The sequence below is a fragment of the Dermacentor silvarum genome, chromosome 2 (genome assembly GCF_013339745.2).
Source record: "Dermacentor silvarum isolate Dsil-2018 chromosome 2, BIME_Dsil_1.4, whole genome shotgun sequence".
Lineage (NCBI taxonomy): Eukaryota > Metazoa > Arthropoda > Arachnida > Ixodida > Ixodidae > Dermacentor > Dermacentor silvarum.
This window is the reverse complement of record NC_051155.1, coordinates 259,107,159-259,120,941: the sequence shown is the minus strand read 5'-3', so window position 1 is coordinate 259,120,941 and position 13,783 is coordinate 259,107,159. Positions and strand designations below refer to the sequence as shown.

General features: G+C 51.4%; 1 protein-coding gene across 12 annotated transcripts in view; it reads right to left on the bottom strand.

The window, feature by feature from the left end:
* Window positions 1-13,783, bottom strand: part of LOC119440814 (parathyroid hormone/parathyroid hormone-related peptide receptor-like) — a 1,097,515-nt gene that overhangs the window by 233,936 nt on the left and 849,796 nt on the right. For 2 of the 12 annotated variants that reach the window (XM_037705691.2, XM_049662642.1), the window contains exon 11: window positions 11,821-11,962. The exons of the other annotated variants lie outside the window; for them this stretch is intronic. In XM_037705691.2, coding sequence (XP_037561619.2) covers window positions 11,821-11,962 — 142 coding nt within the window. The remainder of the gene's footprint in view (window positions 1-11,820; window positions 11,963-13,783) is intronic. 12 annotated transcript variants of the gene reach the window in all.

Below are 13,783 nucleotides of genomic sequence, written 5' to 3'. Positions count from 1 at the left end.
ATGGGAAGGTCGAAAAGGTAATGAAATGGTGGGAATTCACCAAGGATTGAAGCAAGGATGCCCTCTATCACCATTGTTCACGCTTTACGTTAAGGGTAGAGAAAGACGACTGGAAAACAACGAATTAGGCTTCGATTATCCTACATGCGTAATGGACAAATGGTGCAACAGAAAATCCCTGGACTGATGTACGCAGACGACATTGTGCTACTAGCGGACAATAAAAAAGATTTTCAGATACTTGCGAATATCTGTGGGAATGTGGCGACAAATCTAGGCCTTAAGTTTAGCACAGATAAATCAGGAATTATGATCTTTCATGAAGAGACGAGTAACTTCGTGGTGTCAATTCAACAGCAAGTAATACCCATAGTGAAGCAATATAAGTACCTCGGCGTACACATAAACGAAGGGAAGAATTACTCAAGCAACCTCAAGGGGAAGCGGAAATGCAGAATACTCAAGGGGAAGCGGAATGCAGCAATAATGAAACACAGAGCACTGTGGGGCCACAATAAGTATGAAGTGGTGCGTGGAATCTGGAAAGGAGTAATGGTGCCAGCGCTAACATTCGCAAATGGCATTCTATGCTTAAAATCGGATATCTTGTCGGGTTTAGAAGGTAACCAAAGATCAGTAGGCCGGCTGGCTTTGGGAGCCTACGGTAATACCACAAATCAGGCAGTGCAGGGTGACATGGGTTGGGCCTCTTTTGAAGTCAGAGAAGCACAGAGCAAAATTAGTTTTTAAGAAAGGCTCAGGAACATGGATGAAAATAAATGGGCGGCTAAAGCGTACAATTAGCTCTACATTAAAAGCGTGGACACAGAATAGAGGAAGAGGCCAAGGAAGTTGACAACCAAGTACAGGATAATCGAAACTGTAAATAGACAACCAGGAGTCATCAGAAAGAAAGTGAGAGAAATAGAGATCGTGAATTGGATGCAAGGAATGGAAACAAAAAGGACAATGGAGATTTACAAGAATGAGAAGAAAGAAATTAGAAGGGAAAATCTGTACGATAACACAAAGGGCAGTGCCTTGCTATTTGAGGCTCGAGCCGGTTGCCTAAGGACCAAAATATACTGGAGCAAATATTCGGAACTAGATGAGGCATGTGTATGCTGCAGTAAAGAAGCAGAGACTACTCAGCACATCCTAATGGAATGCGACGGGATCTACCCAGCGAGAACCGTAGGTAACGTGCAGCTCCCAGAAGCGCTTGGGTTTAAAGTGGAGGGAAACATCAACAGATCAGCCGTAGAAATAAGCAAGAGACGATTAGAGTACTGGTGGAAAAAAAGCAGGGAAAAGATGGATACGACCTGATCTCTAAAAATCATAGGCAGCGGTACAAGGTAAATTTTTGAAAAATAATAATGAGAGGTATACAAAAATGCTAGATAAAGAACATGTATACTACACCTAATTAAATCAAGCAGGCTAGGTGACAATTTTTCACCGCCCGTTTCAAAGGGGATGCCAATAAATCATCATCATCATCCGCTAATACTGCTCTGGCATTTCGGAAAGCCAAGCGCTCCCGTGTTCATGCTCAAAAAAGATCGCGACTCTACAGCGCCAGTAAATTGGACAATCACAAGAGTGAATGAATGAATAAACCTTTGTTTTAAACAGTGACTTGTCAGACGAGGTAGGAGGGTCACTCATTCCAGGAACCCTCTGGCCTGGATCGCCCGCCGAGCCCAGGCGACGAGTTCGCGCTGGTCGACTAGGTCCGGCTTGGACATCGCAGCCTCCCACGTTTCAGTGAGGAGGTTTGGTTCTGCGTATGCTGCTACTGGTTGTGTTGCTGTGATGCTTTCTCAGGTGTTCTTGCATGGCAGTAGGGGGTGCGCTAGAATGTCTGGCACCTTGCAATGTGGACAGGTGTAGCTGTACAGCGTTGGTTGGAAATGATGCAGTGAGGTGCCGTGGATGAAGGTATTGTTTTGGAGTCGCCTGTAGTCGGTGCCTTCGTTTCTCGTTAGTCTTGGCTGTGGTGAACGGTATACCCTGCGTCCAAGCCGATAGTGCTGCAGTAGTGCTTGGTAAGTTAGTGGTATTGTTTCTTTTTCCTTCGCTGATGTGTGTGAGTGGGACATGTCTAGGATCTCGTGCGGGGAGGCCCGGTTGACGCTTGCGCGGGCTGCGGTGTGTGCCGCTTCATTCCCCTCGAGTCCCTCGTGTACTGGGACCCACATGATGCAGGTGTAGGGGGGAGGAGTGTCGCCACGTTTCTGTATGTTGATCACTTTGACGGAGATCCTGCCCTTCATGTAATTGCGTGCCGCTGTTCGAGAGTCGGTGAAGACCAGTATGGCATCCTCGCTTGTATGGGTGGCGAGTGCTATAGCAGCCTCCTCAGCTGTGTCCGCGCGTTTGGCGAGAATTGTCGCTAACGCCAGTGTCGCCCCTGAAGAAGGACTCCCTGAAAAAGGACTTGTGGGTCCGGTGCGTCGTGGCTAGGGGACCTGCCCCGGGTGCGCGCCCCGAGTACTAACAGCTTGGATTTATCCGGGGCACAGTGTAGGGCGCAGGTGTTGATGTACCGTTCGATTATGTTGACCGCCTCCTGAAGACTGTCCTCCTGTTTACCCGTGCGCGCGCCTCTCGTCCACAGTGTGATATCATCTGCATATAGAGCGTGGCATATCCATGGGACGGTGTATAGGAGGCGGGGAAGTTTGAGGGCCACGTTGAAGAGGAGTGACGAGACTACCGAACCTTGCGGCGTGCCCCTGTTAGGTAGGTGAAATGTTTTGCTGTCACATATCTCGGGGGCGTGGATGTTTAGGAGGTAGACTGAGACACGTACGACGGCACAACACACATGGTTTAATGATACCAAACGAACGAAAGAATATCCAGAAAAACAAACTGACAATAATAAACAAGATATGTGTAACACATACACTCCGTTATAACACGTAGACAAAACGAGCAGCTAATTAAGTTGTCCTTATAGCCCGTCTTAGTCCCCGACACTGCTAGCAGCCTGGAAACTCTAGCCTCGCTAGATGCATCGCTGCATGAATAGAACGTTCTCACGTTTTCGTTGTCGACTCTTGCGGTTTTCCCGTCTAAGTCGCGTCTCGTCCAGGATCGTTGCACCCGATGCTCCTGTCGAAGTCGTCGCCGGTGCAGCGGCCTGAGTATCCCGGTCGTTGTCGATGACGTGGCAGTACGGCTCGGCAAGTTAGGCCTAGCGACGGGTTCGGTCGCCGCTTCCGTCCGGTGCCTTGCTCAACTGACGAGGTGCCCCGGGGACTGTCTTGCGGGTCACCGCTGGCTTGTATTCGAAAGGCGATTGCTGCTGGGATGCCCAGAGCTACAGTGAGATGCTGCAGCAAGTCCGAGGAGCCTCGCTCGAACGTCTCCATGGTCGACGGCCACACCTTGGACTGCCAGCGTCACGGCCTCCGTAGCCGAACACCCGCTGCTCCCCACTCCCGTCACCAGCGTGGTGCTGGCGAAGCGACCTTCTCAGACTGGAGCCACGCAGACAATGCCAGCTCAGCGCTGCCTTTTCTCTCGATCACAGCTCTGGGTCAGGCGCCTCGAGCACTCGTGCTACATGGAACACTGCGTGTTCTTCGTCGTCCTTCTTCCGCATGTTGTCTCTTACTCACGACATTTGCTCCCGAGGTTGGCAATCCCCACCGTGGCCGTACGGTTGGTGAGGAAAGCGCGCATGTAGGCGTATGTTTGACGCCTCAGCCGATATGTTCTATGTTATCGAGAATGGCTTCATGGCTCACGTTATCGAAGGCGTCATTTACGTCTAGCGCTAGAATGGATGACTTGCTTTGTTTGCTCAAATGGTCAAGACTATCTTCCTTTAGCTAGAAGAGGACGTCCTGTGTGGAGAGCATCTGGCGGAAGACGAACATGGTGGGCGGATAGAGATCGTTTTCTTTGAGATGTGTGGTGAGTCGCTCGTTGACCATGTGTTCAATTTCCCCGCGCAGGGCGTAAGGGAGATGGGGCGCAGATTTGCGATGGAAATGGGTTTGTTTGGCTTGGGTACCATGGTCACCTCCGAGTGCTTCCAGGCTGTTGGTAGCCCACCCTTAATCCAGCAATCGTTATAGTACCGAAGGAGAGCCGTCAACGCCCGGGGGGCAGCTGTCGAAGGTGCTTGTTGGTGACTGTCTTTGCCCGGGCTCGTATTGCGTGTTAGTGTGATGAGTAGTGCGCGACACAATGCGGTGATATTTGTGGCGCGCGACACAGTGCGGTGGTTGGAGACAAAGAGCAGACGACAAGGAGAGCGCGCGCCGCTCTACCGCGCCGCGCCGAAAACGACGACGCCGAAGAGCGGCCAGCACGTGAACACGCGGCACAAGGAAAACAACAAAAGAAAGCCAATCCAATCGCAAAGGAACACGGAGCCTCGAGCAGCCAATGAGAAATCGACGAATCGACCAGAGCAGCAGAAAAAGGAGCCGCGCTGGCAGTAGGGGGGAAGAGTTCCAGAAGCGGCACCAGGACAAGGTCGGCCACCGGATCAGGAGTTGAAGACGGCCGTCCGGTTCCGGACCCGAGCCACCAGGACTTCACCCGGCCGGGGCCTCCTGCCAACTCATTCCTGGGCGCCGCTACTCCATTCGTTCGAGAACTGCTGCCCGAGGCCGGCAAGCGTCTGCACCCGTGGGCAGAACGAGAGCTGTCGGGCTACGGGCCCGAGCTCCACGACGAGCTGCCCGGCCAGAACGCCGCCGCCGCCAACCCCTGCTGCCAAGCCGCCTGCCTTCCTGGGCATCGTCACTCTGCCCGATAATCAACTGCTGCTGCCCGAGGCCGGTGAGCGTCTGCGCCCGTGGGCAGAATGTGAGCTGTCGGGCTACGAGCCCGAGTGCCACGACCAGCTGCCCAGCCAGAACGCCACCGCCGTCTTCCTGTGCTACCGAGCCGCCTGTCTTCTTCCACAGAGCGAAAGCTGCCACGCTCTGGTAGCCGGTCCGATACAGCGACCTTCTGGTGAGACCAACAACGCTTCTCTCGTCGTCTCATCTCCACTTCGCCGCGTCGAGACTGTAGTGCATACTCACATCCGCATCCTGCCCGAACTTGCCTCATATCATTAGCGTTCTAGCTACATGTTTTCATGTTATCTTTGTGTGTTTGTTTTATGGGTTAATTTTCGTTTCTAGTTTTATTAAAAGTTTGTGTGTGAGTTCTACAACGAACGGCTTTGTCCTCGATTGGGTTCTGGGAGGCTCCGCCTCAGAGAACCGCCAGAAACATTAACACAAAAGAACCTGCTCATCACAGTTAGCTTAGCGAGGGCCGCCTCTAAGGCTGCCTGTGTGAAAGGCCGATCTAGCTCTTCGTTCGGTGCTCCTTGGTACTCCCTGGGGGGGGGGGGGAAAGGTTGGTGGCAGTGGTTTGCGGGTTAGCTGAGCCGTGTAGCTTGGTCCGAAGTTCTTGGAGTAGCTGGTCCTCTGTGCCGCGATAGTTGCGGATGAGTCGGTGAATTGTATGTGTTTGTTGGGTTTTCGTGTGGGTGTCGTCGACCAGGACTCGAAGTATATGCAAAGTCTTCTTTGTGCTGAGGGTCCCTTGAAGTTGGTCGTAGAAGGACCACCAGTTCTGGCTCGCTAGTTGTTCAGCGTACTCCTGTGCCTGCGTAGTTAACAGGGCAATTCGGCGCTTGAGCTTTTGTCATTGTCATTGTTTGAGGAGCGATCGCTGAGCCTCCCATAAGTGCAGTAGGTGATTATCGACCACCGGATTGTCCTCGTATAGTTGAATCGTCCTGGCGTGGCCGTCAGCCGCACCTTTGATACCGTTTAGCCAAGCTTCAATGTCTTCGATCTCCGAAACGTTGTCAAGCTCATTATTAAACACGTTCCAGTCAATGAGTCGCGCCTTTCCTGTCTTGGGCGCGCGGTGAGACTGTTCAACCTCGATTTGAATTATGTGGTGATCGCTCCATAGCGTGTCCGGGAGTCGAGTTCACGTGGCTTTTCGCACGTCTCGAGTGAACGTGAGATCACGATTGGTGTCCCTCGGGTGGGTTGAAGCAGGTCATTCCATAGCGTCAGACCATACTGCTGTGCCACGTCGTGAACCCGTGCCCCTTTCTCGGTGGTATTGGGGCATCCCCATGCCGCGTATGGGGCGTTGAAGTCCCCTACTACAATTCGAGCCGGTTGCTGTTAACGCTCTTGCGAAGGTCCCGGGCGAAGTGGTCGTAGTGAAGCAGCTGCTCCCGCGGCGGGCTGTCGAGGTTGGCCAGGTATACGCTCTGTTGAGTCTTGCGAGTCAGAAACACCTCCACTATTGTGTGTTCGATTTCAGTATCTTCAATTTAGTGAGGCTGTGCGGTTAGTGTCTTCTTGACAAGAATTGCGGGGCGGACGGTGTGTGCCATAGTGTTGTAGCCGGGGAGCTTTATTTTCTTGGTGTTGGTTTCTTATCAGGCGATTATGTCACGGTTGTTTGTTTTGAGATAATCTTGCAGGTTGGCCGAGCAGGGTCTATAGAATCTGCAATTCCAATGCCAAATGCGGAGGGTGGGAAGCGGCTCGGGCTGTCTACGTTTTGGAGCCGCCATGTTTGTAGTTGTCTTCCGCCTGGAGTATGTGGTTGGTGTTGTCGAGCTGTATTCCTCGGCGGATTCCACTCGTAGTGTCTTTCGTCCTTTGCGTTTGTTCCTAACTGCTCAGCCAGATGTTCATGAGTCACGAAACTCTTGTAAGCATGGGTCATGAAGTTGTGCTGTTGTGCCATGAAGCCATCCACTTTGGCGTCGAGTGTGGCGACCGTACGGGTTAGTGGCTCTACCTTTTCCATGATTTTAGTTATCACTGTCTGTGTGGTTCTGTCTGCTGATGTGAGAAGTTTCGTAGTGAGGGTTTCCTCGAAGACTTGAAGGTGTCGTTCAACAAGGTCAAAAATCTTCGCTTCACGTGCTTGCAGCCGTTCGTCTAGCAGCTTCATTATTCTGGCTTCTACCTGTTTTAGTATGCTTTCTTCTACTCTGTCCTCGAGTTCTGGCGTGTTGCACTCGGCTGCCGGTTGTTGTTGTATCGTGCTCTGCCGATCCTGTGCTTTATGTTCGAGAGTCCGCATAGTCGCTGTCTCGCCCGAACTGCTCGTGTTGCGTGAGGAAGTCGAGGCATTGCTTCCGTTTTCCGCGGCAACGTAAGTGATTCGCCTAACGGAGCGAGACCGAGTGCGATCTTAGGATAGAGCGAGAGCGTCTCCGACCAGGGCTTCGTTGAGGCGAGGGCCCCCGTGCGCTGTCCGAGGTGGCAACCAGCGCGGGGAAGTCTTCAGTGCTCGAGCTCCAGCGATGCTCCCGGGCGCGAGCGTTGTCAAGCTGCTGTCTTATTTGGTAGGGAGGCGGGTTGGTACGCTGTTTCTTCTTACATTCCTTGCCGGCCGTTTCGTGGTCTCCGCCGCAAATCTTGCACTTTGGGTGACAGTCGTGTGCTTCCGTGACACCATCGCGCCCGCGTGTGGAGCAGAAGTTGGCTCTCGGCTGAGGACAGATGTCCTGTCGGTGTCCGATGTCGCTGCAGGTTCTGCAGTATTAGACGGATTTTCGGCAGGGCTTGCGCATCTGTAGTCCCCGCTCTGGTACACTACGTAATAAGGGACGTGCTGTCCGTCGAAGGTGATAACCGCGGCTGTTGTAGATCCTAGCATGCGCGCGCCGAGAACCGTGTAACTTGAGTCCACTCCAAGGCCGGCAACAATTTCCGCGGGGCTTGTACCCGGTTCGAGGCCGTACATCACTCCGCGGCACACATCGTCTGGGTGTCGAATGTGGGGATTTACTTCGTAGATGGTTCCGCCGAGTTGTATGGTGTTGATATCCTCCTATTTGGAAGCTCGTTCCGTACATGCCGTGCTCGCGATGATCACAATCTCTAGTTTCTGTACTTGTACCGTGAAAATCCTCCTGGCCCAAACCACTGGATCTTCCAATGTCTTGTGTCACTGCGATGAGTGTGTGCTTCGAGAGGTCAAGTCCTGCTTGAGGGCGGAATACGATTTTGAAGTCGTCAGTAGCGAAGGGTCGCACCCTCAGAATGCGTTGACGCTGCGCAAGTGGTTGTTGTGCTTGAGGTTTAGGGTCTGGTTTCAGGACTTGTATTGCTCTATTCTTGGTGGATTTATTGTCTTCTTTTGCTGATCTGCCTTTACGACCAACTTGTAGCCACTCGATGTGGGCCCGTCGTTTTGCCGCTATTCGCGTCGTATGTCCACTGTGGTATGGTATCGGAGTTAGCCTCGGTCGCCTCCATTCGCGCCGCTGTCGGCTCTTCTTGCAGCAGGTTCGCCATCTGTGTTTCCAGAAAAACCTGGGCGCTTCGTCTAAGATGCTGGTTCTGCATGATGCAATGTGCAAGCATCGTGCGCGTGCACCGCTGGCCTGCAGGCGCAAGCCGCTGGTCTCCCGCTCGTGCCACGGCTGCCCCGGCGATCGGGTTATCTTCGAGCGCATGTTCACATGCAGAATGTTCAGAGTTGGATTATTCCGGTAAAGGTCTACTCACTGCGTCGTGGTTGGCGTCAAACGATGCCTTGCAACTTTAGGAATGACCAAATTTGCTCACTTTCCAGGCAATATGTTGAAGTCCACACAAAATAGCGAAAAAAGCAGGAGCCCATGTGAGGTGCGACTGTGCTCCTCGGCCCTCTGGCGAGTATTAAGCACATGGGTACATATGCGAAATTTCAGAGGGGCTTTCTGGACAGACATTTCGGATTCAGTTCTGCGACAGACTGTGGTTCGAGAACGATTTGATGTTGATTGATAACGTTCGAGAATGAGCCAGCTGCTCGGTTTGGCTGCGCCGAGGGGGCGCTAATGGCCGCATCGATCATTTGGTGTGACATGTGGGTGCTAGCAAGCCACCTTCTGCATTTCCGCACCTGCGCAAAGAGCCGAATAGGCAGTTAGTGTGTTGCGTGCGCTGGTATGGGGAGGCGGCCTGTTGTGCGTACGGCCGAAGTACAGCTCCGCTGGTCGCCCACATTCACAGAGAGGAATGGCTAGAATTTTTCGACTACAGAGCTCGTTTTTGCAGCGGTGGGCATCGCAAGCTTGCTTATCTTACGAATAGTTCTCTAGATTTGTGAATACGTTTTTTTTTAAAGCGAAGCTTGTATTGCCTCACTCGTGTCGGCGTCGGTGTTGGTGCAAGAAAAAAACCCAAGCCGTGCGAAAATACAATTGCTCGTCGGGCTGCGGATTCGAACCACCAACTAACCGATTCAGCCACTGTCTTGTTCAACATACGCGCCCTTTAAAGCCGGGTTTTATATTGGCAAGACGGATTCGAAAAAGTAATCGCCTACGCCAGCCGAACTCTCTCTCGTACGGATGAAAACTACTCGACTACCGAGAAGGAATGCCTCGCCATGGTGTGGGCAGTTAGCAAATTTCGCCCGTATTTGTACGGCCGTTCATTCAAGGTTGTCAGCGATCATCATTCTCTTTGTTGGCTGACTTACTTGAAAGACCCATCTGGCCGTCTGGCGCGCTGGAGTTCTAGGCTTCAGGAGTTCGACATGACCTTAATTTACAAATCAGGAAAGAGGCACACTGACGCCGACTGCATTTCGCGGTCACCCGTCGAGCCCGAAGATACCGACGTGGACATGGACGCTGCATTTCTGGGAGTCGTCGACGCCATAATCATTTCACAGAAGGAGCGCCACGACCCAGAGCTGCTCTCGCTCATTAATTTCTTGGAAGGCCGAAGTAAAGACGTCCCGCGCGACTCTATGCCAGGGGACTGCTGTCGTTTTGTCTGCGGAATGATTTTCTCTATAAGAACTTTTCTGACAGCGGCAGCACGTACCTGCTTGTCGTACCGGCATTACTTCGAAAAGAAATACTAAAAGCATGCCACAATGAAGCCACCTCAGGTCATCTAGGCTACGCGAGAACAGTGTCCTGACTCCGACGCAAGTGCTATTGGCCAAAGCTACCCGCTGCTGTGAAACATCATGTACAAACATGTGCCGACTGACAAAGACGCAAAGCACCTCCCGGAAAGCGTGCAGGTCTCTTACATCCAGTCGAGGTATCAGGTCAGCCTTTCACCCCAGTTGGAATGGATTTCCTGGGCCCATTTCCAACGTCTACAACCTGCAACAAATGGATCATAGTCGCAACCGACTACCTGACGCGCTACGCGGAGACTGAAGCTACGCAGCGGGGCACAGCAGCCGAAGCGGCTCATTTTTTCATCGAAAACGTCATCCTTTGGCACGGCGCCCCAAAAGTAGTCATCACAGACAGGGAAACTGCCTTCACTGCAGAACTTCTTGACTCGGTCATCAGTCTGAGTGGTATAAGCCACCAGAAAAGAACCGCATATCATCCCCAGACCAACGGACTAACCGAGCGCCTTAATAAGACCCTCGCAGACATGCTATGCATGTACGTCGACGTGGAACGCAAGAACTGGTATCAGATTTTGCTTTACGCAACCTTCGCATACAATACCGCTCGACAAGAAACTACTCGAATAACACCCTTTAGCTTGGTCTATGGTCGTGAAGCCACGACGACGTTGGATGCCATGCTGCCGCCCGAGTGTGACGACATGCCTACCGACGTTGACGAATTTACTCAGCGCGCCAAAGAAGCCAGACAGCTTGCCTGCGTACGTATCTGCTATCAGCAAGGCCAAGATGCAAAACGGTACGATCTTCGACACCGGTCCGTTCTCTACACCCCTGGCGATAAAGTATGGGTTTCGATACCAATACGCCGTCGTGGACTTTCGGAAAACTGCTAAGACGGTACTTGGGGCTGTACAGAGTGATCCGACGCCTGATCGATGTGACCTCGTAACGAGGTCGTTCCTGACAGTGACAATAGCTCCAGTCGCCGCAAGCACTTACCCGAAGTTGCGAATATGGTGCGGATGAAGCCGTATCTGTCGAACTAAGTTTCGTTTGTTCTTTTTTGTTTTTGTTGTTGTCTTGTTTTGCGTGTGTTACTCTGTGCCTTTGTACACCGCCCTCATACGCTTAAGTTGTGCATCGGGACGATGCTTCCTTCTGAGGGACGCAAATGCCGCACCTGTAATCCGATGAAGAAGAGGACAATGCGAGCAGGCATGAGCGTTTCTATCAAGGTGAAGCGAAGAAGTCGCGGTAGCGCGCAGTATTACCAAAGGTGACCTACTGCTGTTCCTCTTGATCAGTGCTGTGCGACCTCTGTTTTTGACATTGCGACAATATGCATGAAGAAGTAGACGCAGTGCAACACGTGTAGGCTCTTCAGTGCACCCTCGGCAAACAAAGAAGTCTCCGCGTAGAGGCTCTACAGCTGCAGAAATGTGTTTAGAAATTATGGATGGAGGAGAGAAAGGGTGTGATCGCGTGTTCGCTCGCCTCGCGGCCTCCGTTTCTTACTGCTTACAGCAATCCTGTCCCCACTGTGCGGTGGCGAAACTGCCAAAGGTCAACGCTTTGGGACTGTGTATGAAACAGCTCTACTAACCCAACCGACGTCAGCCTGCAACCTCAACAATAAACAACCGTTTCTCATTCACCAACAACCATGTCACTTTAATGTGTCTCAAACGCTCAAAAACCTAAGCAACCCCTCCACTAGGGTTGGACAAGCTTCACGCGCACCCCTGTTCGCGGTAGGGAAGGGGTTTTAATTTTTTTTTTCGTAGGATCTTACACCAAAATTTGTTCGTAAGTAAGCTTAGTAAATAAATTCCGCCCCTGATACATACAGGCGCCTCTTGCGCCAAGCGATGACGGTTAACTGTAGTTGGCAGGTGAAAACGGTCACCAGAAAAGCATGACGTACACGCGTCAACACATATATACCTGGAAAGAGGAGAACAGCTGGTCGATGTACAGCCACACGAGTTCGAGCAAGTCCCCGGCGGCAGCCAGTGACATGCCCAGCAGGAAGGCGTAGTGGGCGCCGAACAGGGGCACGAGCACGAGCGTCGACTTGAACCACTTCCTGCAGGGAAAGGCGGACACTTCAGGCCTGTCACCTCGGACACCATTGATTGGCTGATAATGGCACAAGTGCCACTTTGAAGAAGCCCCTCTATTTTCAAGTGTTACCAATTTAGCGGAAATAACTAGAGCTATTTATGAGGCGTTCGTACTTAATTCATGAATTCTCGTTATTGGAAATGCATGCATGCACGCACATGCAAAGACGCAAGAAAAAAAATAGCGTGGCTTGCACTGGAAGCGCAATGCTAAAGAGACAGCGGAGCTGATGGGCACCTAGCTAGTCCTGGCTTTTGGGCTAGGCTAAGCACTACCAAGTCATCCCCAGCAGTTTCTGGCATATATTGATAATTGATCGATAATAGATTAGCTATTGATTGGCTATCGATTGGTTATCGCAAGGTATTGGCCACGTATTTGGGCTAGGCTAAGCACTAGCTACCAAATCATCTTCAGGTTTTTCTGGAATTTATTGATTATTGATCGATAATTGATTAGATATTGATTGGCTATCGATTGGCTATCGCAAGGTATTGGCCACGTATCTGGGCTAGGCTAAGCACTACCAAGTCATCCCCAGCATTTCCCGGAATTTATTGATTACTGATCGATTATCTATTGATTGGCTTTCGATTGGCTGTGCAAGGTATAGGCCACTTATTTGGCTAGTCTAAGCACTACGAAGTCATCCCCAGCCATTTGCGGAATTTATTGATTACTGATCGATTATCGATTAGCTATTGATTGGCTATCGATTGACTATCGCAAGGTATTGGCCACGTATTTGGGCTAGGCTAAGCACTACCAAATCAGCCCCAGCACTTTCCGGGATGTATTTATTATTGATCGATTATCAATTAGCTATTGATTGGCTATCGATTGGCTATCGTTGACTGACTAAACTTAATCCCAGCGATGCATAGCTAGACTTACCGCCGTATTCAAGAACGAGCCTTAAACTTAGGCCCGTATTCACCAATGGAACTTACCCTTATCTTATGACTTAAGTAGCCGGTCGATCCTTAACGCGTTTCATATACAAATCCTGTACTTAAAGTAAACTTTAATCCACACTTGAGTGCCGGAAAGTGAAGTACAGCCATTGCCTACCTTAAGTACGACTTTCGCTACTCTCGCCTAGCAAGCAAGATGGCCAACCGCTACGGCAGTCTTAAGTGCTCCATAAGGCAACTTAAGGCAACCTTATGTGCTCCAGGAGCACGGCGCGTTCTTCTTTTGAAATGTTTATATTTTAACACGAAAGTGTTTTATGCCGGGGTCCACCAAGACTTCACTGACGTATTTCCGTCACGGAAATACGTCATAGAACATAATACAAAGAAAGAAACCAGAAGAAAAAGTTCCACAAACATGCAAAATTTGGGAATCGAACCCACGACCTCTCGGTCCGCGACGATAGATCGCCGAGCGTTTAACCCATTGCGCCACAAACGCATTTGCAGAGAGCTACACAGACGCGCCTTATATATCTAACACTCCTCCGTGTGCCCGCGCTTGCTCGGGGCGGTGCCGCCGCCTACGAGCAGAAAAGAGAAGTACTGCATTATGACACTAACGCGCACCGACAGTGAACGCTTCGGTGGTCTCTGCACTACGACGCCTCGATGCCAGCATTCGAAGGGACGCTGGCATCAAGAAGCACTACCAACGCCACCTAGGTGGTGGCGTTCACCGTACTCAGCACAGCGGAGCGAGGCCTCCGCAATTAGCTCTGAAAATGTTTCTGAAGTTGATCGCGGAGGCTGCAATTACGACGCGCTGTACGCGCTGATTTGACTCGGTGACGATTCAGTTACGTGCT